Below are 10,393 nucleotides of genomic sequence, written 5' to 3'. Positions count from 1 at the left end.
TTTATTTGGTCTTTCAAAAACATTAGAAAGTTTGTTTAAGGATGATAAGTTTGGTGTCTCAGGTAACTGCAAAATCATCATTATTATAGGTAATTTTTGCCAGCTAAAGTTCGTTTCTGGATGACATAATTGATTGAAACAAGGAGTTAAACACTGCCCCCATGGCTCACTGAATACTGGTGGTCACAACAAAACAAGGGAAATCGGGAGGACAGCATGATGATCTTGCCATTTGCAGAAATTATATAAACATGAATAGCAATAAGATCCTGAAGAACAAAAACTAGAAAGTCAAATCAGTGGGCAATCTTCTCTGTGGCATAAATTGGCTCATAAACATTTCAGGGCTTGACTCAATCTCAAATATCCATGGAAATAAAAAAAAATAATGACTCAATTAACAAGAACACACAGCTGACAGAGTGGTGTGAAATACAGACTTATGAGCGTGATGTAACGCAGGATGGTTAAAGAGAAGTCAGTGATCTACCGACTCTTGTAAGTATAGCTCTTATTGTCTACCCTATGTCTTTTTCTTTAAAACCCAGTCCCTCTAATATAGTTTATAAAGCACGGAAATACTGATATGGATGCTCCTCCAATATATGCAAATAAGTTTATGTTTTAGAATAATCTCCTTTTTTAAAAAAGCAAATAAACTGTGAGTAAGCACTCTCAGAGTGCAGCGGGTTTCTGTAAAAATCTCCATGGTAAACATGAAGAAGAATTATGGTCCAGTTTATGAAAAAAACACTCTTCTCTCTCATTCCTCGGGAAAAGGTGACCCAGCAAGTCCTGAAAAGTGTGCTTTGATTTTTCTTTTTTTTTTTCTTTTTTTACCAGTGGACTAATGTGCACTGTTTTGTGTGTCGACTTCCAAGCTTCTGAAGAATGCTGCCATGTTATACCATCGTGCAGACCGTGTTCAAGTTGGGATCGAATCGCACAGCCTTCCCTTCCACGGACTTGGCACTGGTGTCGTACATGGGGTTTTCAAAAGCTGCTTGGCCATTGTTATTTTCATGAACCGAACAGCCTGTATACTGTGTTTTGGGTGCAGTCCTGTTGATGAGAACATTGATTAGCTATGCGTCAACTTTCTCCTAGGAACAGCAGAGTGGAGCGCAAACATAATGTTCTTGAGTTCTCATGGTTAATGGATAATGTAACTTAAAGGTATTTACTGACAAGTCATAAATTTAATACATCCGATTTGAATAATTTACCTGTCATTTTTAAATCCTGAGTGCCTTTATTTACACATAATACCTATTTATATACAGTACTGAATTGAGCAATACAAGTATAAATAAATGATATATTATGGCTATCATAGATTTTCTCATAAATGTTAAATTATCATTATGAATTAGTATGTATATTATAAATACATTGTGATGATGATGATGAATTTAAATCGCATTACTATTCATTCATTCATTTATCAATATTTATTGAGCATGTATAATAGGCCAGGCATGATCCTAGGCATAATCATTACTCTCATGGAGCTCATATTGTAGTGACAGAAAAAATTAAAAATACATAAAACAAAAAATAATAGCTAATCAGAATTATTCTGATGAAAAGAAAAATGGTTGCTCTGATAGGAAGTAACTGGGAGCCACAGGAGGTAAAATTTAATCTGAGACTTGAAAGACCAGGGGAGCTGATTCTGCACTAAACAGACTGGGACTCCAGGAGAGCAGACAACTGATTCTGAGGCCTGACCTGAGAAGGTATTTGGAGTGTCGCTAAGACAGAAATATGTGATTTGCTTATAAATGTTATATATTAGCGCATGTACCTTCAAAATCTCAAAGAAAGGCTAGACTGATACTCAAGTCATGAAAATAGTTTCCAAAGAGTTACTGAGGGCTGAAAGTTTGTTTTTAGTTAATAAAACATATAGAGTCTAGGCTGGCTGGTGTAAGTTGCTGTTTTGCATTCCTGCTTCATATTTTTTTTTTTTATTTCTCTCACCTTTGACTAATGCTTATTTCTAATTTCTCTTTCCCACATGCCACTGCATAATTTTCTGACATTTGTAATGGAACAGAAGAAGACTTGTCCCTACTTGTTTCTGTGACCTAAATCCTAAAAAAGATATATATTAAAATAAATGTTTCTCAACTCTTTTGTTTATACCAAGCACCACAAATTTAAACTATATTTTATCATAATTTATATTTGACATTACATTGCTTTACTATCCCTAATGCATTTTCTGAACTTTTTTCCTAAACTAAAAATTGTTAGGTACTTTGCAAGACAATATTAAAAAAAAAAAACAAAAAACAAATTAAGAGCTATCTTAAGTTTCTTTCAGAGGCATCACCTATATAGTTATATTGCTTACACTTACTCTTCCCAGGTGCATAAAGAGTCAGATTTGTCTCTCTTTTTTTTCCTCCAAACTAGATTCACAATAAAAAACCAGAAGCAGCATAATTTCTTTATAAAAAGGTAAGAACCATAAAGATGTAAAGAAATTTCCTTTTGCTAATATTGAGCAATAGCTTAAGAAAAATATCATCAAACTTTACAAAAGAAAAGTTTTTACCATCAACAAAAATTAAGTTGAAATGAATTAAAGTTCTAAATATATGAGCTAAATCTATAAAACTCTTAGGAGAAAACATACATGATCCTGAAATTGGCAGTGGTTTCTTAGATATGACACTAAAAAAACAAGTAACAACAGAAATAATAGATAAATCAGATTTCATCAAAATGAAAAACTTTTGTACTAAAAGGACATGATTAAGATTCTCTCTCTTCATTGATGTTTCTATCTCTCTCCCTCTCTCTTCCTCTCTGAAATCAATACAAATATATTTTTAAAGATAAAAAAGAGAGAGGAGAGAGAGAGAGAGAGAGAGAGAGAGAGAGAGAGAGAGAGAGAGAGAGGAACCCAGCTGGTATAGTTCAGTGGTTGCACGTCATCCCATGCACCAAGAGGTCACCGGTTTGATTCCTGGTCAGGACACATGCTTGGGTTGTGGGCTCAATCCCCAATAGGGGTGTGCAAGAGGCAGTTGATTGTTATCTTTTATCGATGTTTCTCTATCTCTCTCTCCCTTTCCTCCCTAAGAAAATCAATAAAAACATGAAAGAGAGACAGAGAGAGTGGAAATACACTCTGGCCAGTGTGGCTCAGTTGGTTGTGTGTAGTCCGGTGCACCGAAAGGTTGCTGGTTTCAATTTGACTCCCAGTCAGGGCACATGCTGGGGTTTCATAAGAGACATGCGGAGGCAGCCTACTGATGTTTTGCTCTAACAGATATGTTTCTCTCTCTCTCCCTCTTCCATCCTCTTTCTCTAAAAATCAATTTTAAAAATCTATTTTTTAAAGAGAGTAGAAATACAACCCACAGAAAGGGAGAAATATTTGCAAACCATATAACTCTTAACAGTCTAGTAGAATATATAAAGCATTATTACAACTCAACAACAAGAAGACAAACAATCCAATTACAAAAGGAGCAAAGTACTTAAATACACATTTCTCCAAAAAGACAAATGGTCAAAAGCATCTGAAAAATGCTCAATGTCATTAGTAATTAAGGAAATACAAATCAAACCATAGTAAGACACCACTTCACATACACAAGGATAGCTATAATTTTTTTTTAAAGGAGGAAACAGAACAAGTTTTGGCAAAGATGTGGAAAATTTAAATAGGTATCCACACTAAAACCTATATCAAATGTATATAGCAGCACTATTCACAGTAGTCAAGTGCTAGGAACCATACACATGTCCATCAGTTGATGAATGGACATATTCAAACAGAACACATTAAAACATACAATGAAATATTATTCAGTCTTATAAATGAATAAAGTATTCATGAAGCTATTACATGGATGAAACTTAAAACACTGCTGTTATTATGCTAAGTGAGTAAACCAGTCAGAGAAAGATAAGTATCACATGATCTCACTCATATGTGGAATCTAATGAACAAAATAAACTGATGAACAAACAGACCCAGAGACATAGAAGCATGGAACAGATTTTCAAACCTAAGTGGGAAGGCAGGGGAGGATGGGTGGGTGGGAAGAGATTATATATATATATATATGTATATATATATATATATATTTATATATTTATATATATGTAATATATATATATATGCATAACCCATGGACACAGTCAATAGGGTGGTGAATGCTTGGGGTGGGAGGTGGGGGCAGGCTAGAAGGGCTCAATGGAAGAAAAAAGGGGACATATGTAATACTTTAAACAATAAATATTTTTTTAAAAAAGAAGCCAGATGCAAAATATTATGTACTGTATGATTCTAATTATATGAAACTAGGGGCCCAGTGCACGGATTCATGCACATTGAAAGGAAATTAATTAGAAGAAATATTTTAATATCGCTATTCGCCCTTTCTCTATAATAGAAGTGTCAAGCAAATTCAGGATCGACAATGACAGATCAAAACACACACGTGCAATTGGAGCCAGTAAAGGCTTTATATGTATCATGCATGCGTGAGTCAACTTAGCTTTTTATAGATATTGAATAAACTTGCTTAATTAGACCTGCTTTCTGATTTAGCTTAACTTTTTCCTGCCCAGTGAAGCACCCCAACTTGTATTTCAGGTAATTGTCAGCAACAAAGCAGTAAATATCAACATGAAGCAGATTATTATTATAAGTCACGCTGGGAGAACAAAGGGTAAAATATTTAACTGCAGTGGTGTTTGACCAATTTCTCTGCAGTGAGAAAACCTGGTCATTTTCAAGATCCACCATTTCTTACTTCTTTTCAGTTGGGTCAAGTTTCTAAGCTTTCTAAATCTCTGTTTTCTGGCTAATGAAAAGAAAATAGGATTTCACCCAGTCTCCTATCTACCTACTCCAGGACTTCTGTGAGGATCAACTGAGATGAGGCACGGGAAAATGCTTCACAGACATTTGGTTAAAGTGTGAAATGTCTGCACCTGGCTATAAAGCAAGTCGTGTTCCTGGGCTGAAGAAACTGTAAGGAGACTAGTTGTTGCTAGGGAGAGGAAGCCAGGTGTTGCTACGTGACATCTTTACCTGGATGAACACTTGGCATATTAGCTTTTTATATATAGAGATATCCAGTATAGGCAAGTCAGTATAGAAAAAAAGCAGATTAGTTGCCTGGGGTGGGGTGGGAGGAATGAGGAGTGACAGCTTAATGAGTACAGTTTCATTTTAGGGTGATGCAATGTCGTGGAAGTAGCAGTGATGGTTCCATGACATTGTGAATGTGCTACATGTCATTGAATTGTACACCTATGGTGGTTTAAATGGTTTTCTGTGGTGGGTATCTTACCACAATGATAAAAAAAGATTGTTATCGTTTGCTTTATACAACATTTAGTAATGATTTTATCATCAATAAAATCTGATATTGACAAGATCTAACCAGCTGCTTATCACAATTAATACAAATGTATGTAATATTAAATAAGCCATTCTTAGATAAAACAGAGACTGATATCTATAATAAAATATCAGCTTGGGGAATATAAATGCATTTAGGTAATATTCATTTAATTATCTGATTACCTAAATATTTTTTTGTGATAAGTGATGGTTCTAAATAGTGGAGAATTCATAGTAAAGCCTTTCTCACCAGGATACTGTAATGAATGTAGTCAAGAAGGACCAATAATAACATGTTTAATCCTGTAAGATATATGTCAAAATATAACATATTAATTGCATAATCTTCTTAAAGCAAAAGCAGGTACTCAAGATTAGAGGATTCTACCAACTGCCTGCCTGGGTGAAATTGGTTAATATTATCATGTGAACCAAGGGGCTTTGATTATAAGTTTCTTCCTAGTTGTCTCAATAAGTCTGATAGTGGATATCACCTCTTTAATTTAAAACTTAACCTAGATTTAATATCTCTAAAATCTCATTATGGGTAATTTAAAAATAACTTGGACAACTAGTTATGTACTAGGACATTGATAGGCGAAAGACGAAAGGGTTAAGTTGAATGCATGTGCAATTTAACAGAGCAATTTTTATTGTGTGCATATAAGGTTGGTGAAAAGGAAGGCAGGGAAAATAAGGTTTTCAACAACTGTGGCAACATTTAGCACATAGATATTGCAACAACCCAGAAAAAAATGGAAATTAAAATTTGAAGTAGAGTAGTAAAAAGAACATGAATATAGATTTGGGGAATATTTGTAGTTAAAGTCAACAAACTTACCTTTGTTTATAAAGATAAAATCCAAATCCTGCAAATATAAGTGCAAAAAAAGGCACAAGAATAGCAATGGCCACAGAACTACTATTTGTACCATGAGGTTGATTTGAAGAATTTAAACCCTCTGACATATTCAATCCTATAAAATAAAATAAAATTATAAGTACATAATCAACTCAATTTATCACAGTTGATTTTTATTTTCCGACCAATTAATTTGTCTCTTTCTTGGAAATGTACATAGAATAATGAAACTCCTTCAGCTCAATTCCACACAATTTTGCACAATGCCTATTATGCATAAGATATTTTCTCAGGAAAGGATACAGATTAAAAATAAGCAGCATCTTTGAACTGTAGAGTTTATACAACTGTGAGAAGAACACTAAGACATAAGTAAGTGGATGCATCAGGCATGAATTAATGAGCAATGTTCTTTAGGAAGGGAAGGAGAAATTCCATCTGCTGGTATGTAAGAATGCTTCTGGAGGATATACACTATGAGGTTTGTCTTGAAGAATGAGTAGAACAATGAATGGAGGAAGAAGCAGGACCATCAATAACCTAGAAATGGGAAGATCGGTGGCATATTTATGGGATGTGACAAGCATTAGGCATTTATGTGTGGAAATGACTGTGGTAGAAATAGGATGATTAGCTATGATTAGACTTTGAAAAGGCATCATTAGTTCAAAGAGCTCAAACTTAATGCTCACTAAAAGTGAGGGATAACGGAAGGTGTTCAGTAATGAAAGGTCCAGTGATAAAACATGATTTAGAACAGTGACTGGTGTGGGATGGACTTGAGGGGGTCCAGAACAGAAGCCAGAGAAATTTAAAGGTTGCAGGAACAACCCAGATAAAACAAAATTAAGATGTGAATTAAAACTCTAGGAAGAGGATAGGTTTAGGCAAACATTTTGGAGTTAAAACCAAGAGAACTTGTTTGTGTGCCACATGCAAGAGGTTAAAGGCACAGGATTATAGTGCTTTACTCGGGGCTGAGTAAATGGTGATGACACTGGCAGTCAGAAAATGAGAAAAGTCAGGTTTGTCAACACAATGGCACATGTGTCAAGAGGAACTAAATAACAATTATTTTTTCAGTTCCCTTTTTATAGGTTCTGTTTTAGATACGTAGTGTTTGAGATGCTTTTGGAAACATTGTGCATTTAATTACACAACCGTTTTACTGTATCATGTTAATGTTTTATCCTGTTTTTAAAAATAACACAATTTTAGGTAAGACATTATCTGAAATTACTTACTATTATTGCTTATTTAGAGAAAGCTAATTTCACTTTTTGATAGTTATATTCAACTATATGATACCTCAGGCCAGGTTAAAAAAAAAAGTTATTACTTTATTCTATACATATTTTTCCAGGGACTCAGAATATTTATGTAAAAGTTCAAAGTAATTAAATTTCTAAGAAAATGTCAAATAGTAGATTTTTAGAGCTATAATTTATTCTTTATGTAGCAACAACACAAGATAATGGCAGACAGTATTAACTGAGGAAAATTATACAACCCCCCCCCAAAAGAAAAATATATCCCCAAGCTATGTTATACCCCCCAAAACTTACACATCCAAAGCTATGTTAATAAATACATGTCAGGCAAGGCCCTTACATGTGTACACACATTTTAGCAGGATTGGGAATGAGAATGACAAAACCCTGTTCCTCCCACAGCAAATTTATGTATCTGAAGAGCACAGAGCCCTAATGCTACACCCATTCCTCAAAGTTATTTTCCCTTTCCAGACCCTATGAGTTTCTCAAAGTGCCACTACATTCTCGAAGAAGAAAGAAAATTGCAACAATATTCAAACTGAAGAGAAGTATTCCAGTTCTCATGAGATAAGATAAGATAATTTACAGTTTAATATTTTCCTTTATATCTATATCACTTTTTTCTCCTTTTTACTTGCTTAAGGGCAAGATAGTTTGTCATGTTTATTGGAAAGATGATGAAAAGCCATACTGTACAGAGGTGGTACATAGAGAACCAATATTTTGAAGAATGAGATTATTTAAAAGGCTATCAAAATGGATCAATGTATAGTCCTGACAATGCAAAATTCAAAATGTAGTAAGTGTGCCTAATATACAGAATCTACTTTATTTTCTTATGATGTCTGGAGTAATAAGTAAACTACGTGAAAATGAAAATGAATACATTACCCAGTCTTTGGAGTCCAAATTGCCCATAATCTTTGCCCTGAATAAATCCTTGAAACACATAAGTAGCTCCATCAGGCTCAGCAGAAACCTAAAAATATTTATAATTTGATTAAATGTGAAGACTGCCCACAGCTATATTTTCCCAGCCTTAATAAATATTCAGTGTTATTCTGAAATGAATAAAAGGCAAAGTTCCTAGTCCTATATAAACCGCAGAACATTGTATAAATTTTCCATCATTAATAAAAAAATCAAAATTGTAATTTGTAAATAATTATGATATTAAAAAGGCAAGGCTGATTATTAATGTCATGACATAGATATATAGATTTCTTTTAGGCTAAGAAAACAACTGGCAAAGAAAAGAGCAAGGATATGATGAAACAAGAAGCAAATGCTCAATTAAAAATTAAAGTATATAAATAGCATGTTTTCAGATTAAATTACTCCTCAGCATTTATGCACTTCTCCCCACTCCAATGACCTTCTTGGGAAAAGTATATTTTGCATCTCATTGAGTTGGGTTTGGTTCTGTGACTTCCTTTGGCTAATAGAATGTGGGTGGAATTGACAATATAAGTTCTTAGCCTAGGTCTTAAGAGGCATGTTTCCCATTATAATAAGTTAAGTAAGTCAGCCACAAAAGGCCACATATAATATGATTCTATGAATGTGAAAGTCAAGAACAGGGAAATCTGTAGAAATAGAAAAAGATTTGTGGCTGCCTAGGGCTGGGGCGGTGATAGGGAATGGCTGGGTGAGATGATAGCGAAAGGATATAGAATTTCTTTTTGAGGTGAAAAGTGTTCTAAAATCCACTGCGGTGATGGTTGAACATTTGCAAATAGACTAAAAGTCATTGAAGACAACACTATAAACGGTTGAAGTGTAGGATGTGTGAATTGTATTTCAATAGAGCTGGTAAACAAGGAGGTGCATGTCTTCCACTGTGTCACCAAGTGCTTCTGACCTGACAGAAAAGGAGAAGCTTCAGGGAGCTGATGCAGCTCCAGCCTGGGCCCCAGAACAGACTCCATGGCTTCTAATAGAATGTGGGCCACATGGACAACAGGTCTAGCCACACTAACCTCAGACACATGAGCAAAATCCCGGTTCAGTGACTCTGAGATTATGTGGCTATGTCTAATGCTGTAAATGCTGATTATTAACATATTTAAAAAAAAATCTGTACATGGGTAGCATCATTTGATCTCATACATAAAATAGGAATTTAAACATTTCAATCTTCCTGCTCAGTAATAATAATAATTAACCTTGATGGTTGTTCTAATTAGCTGCAATTGGCCACCTAAGTCATCTATCTATCCTATCTAATAATAGACAAACCTGGTAATTGACCATACCTTTGCTACACCTCCCATTGGCTAATCAGTGTGATATGCAAATTAACCACCAACAAAGATGGCAGCTAATTTGCATACTACAGGCAGGGCAGGACAGCACCATCCCACCTGCCTGCCACCATCCGGGCCTGCTATTTGCTACCTGGGGCGGTGGGGCAGGACAGTGCTATCCCGCCTGCCCTGCTGACATCCGGGCCTATTGTCTACGACCCAGGGCGGCGGGCGTCCCATGTGCAACCCGACCAGGGGCGGCTGGGCGGTGCAGCAGTGATCGGCTGGCCCACCTGGCCACCATCCAGGCGTCCCGTGTGCGACCCGACCCAGGGCAGCGGGGCGGGACAGCGTGACTCCTCTGTCACCCCAGCTTCCTCATCACAGCTCCCTTGGTGGCCTAAGCCTTTAGTCGGACATCCCCCGAGGCCTCTCTGGCTGCCAGAAGGATGTCTGACTGCAAGCTTAGGCCTGATGCCCCGGGGAGTGGGCCTAAGTCGACAGGTGGACAGTCCCCAAGGGGTCCTGGACTGCAAATGGGCGCAGGCTGGGCTGAGGGACCTCCCCTCCCCCCACCCCCCCAGTGCACACATTTTTGTGCACCGGGCCTTTAGTCCTATATAATAAAAAGCTAATG

General features: G+C 36.1%; 1 protein-coding gene across 2 annotated transcripts in view; it reads right to left on the bottom strand.

The window, feature by feature from the left end:
* Positions 1 to 745: 745 nt before the first annotated feature.
* Positions 746 to 10,393, bottom strand: part of CSMD3 (CUB and Sushi multiple domains 3) — an 886,927-nt gene continuing 877,279 nt past the window's right edge. For both annotated transcript variants that reach the window (XM_059671887.1, XM_059671888.1), the window contains 3 exons: positions 8,402 to 8,489; positions 6,216 to 6,351; positions 746 to 1,062 (listed from right to left, as the gene is read on the bottom strand). In XM_059671887.1, coding sequence (XP_059527870.1) covers positions 903 to 1,062; positions 6,216 to 6,351; positions 8,402 to 8,489 — 384 coding nt within the window. In that variant the 3' untranslated portion in view covers positions 746 to 902. The remainder of the gene's footprint in view (positions 1,063 to 6,215; positions 6,352 to 8,401; positions 8,490 to 10,393) is intronic.

This window comes from Myotis daubentonii, chromosome 17 (genome assembly GCF_963259705.1).
Source record: "Myotis daubentonii chromosome 17, mMyoDau2.1, whole genome shotgun sequence".
Classification (NCBI taxonomy): domain Eukaryota; kingdom Metazoa; phylum Chordata; class Mammalia; order Chiroptera; family Vespertilionidae; genus Myotis; species Myotis daubentonii.
Note: the sequence above shows the minus strand (reverse complement) of the source record. Positions and strands in the feature narration are given on the sequence as shown.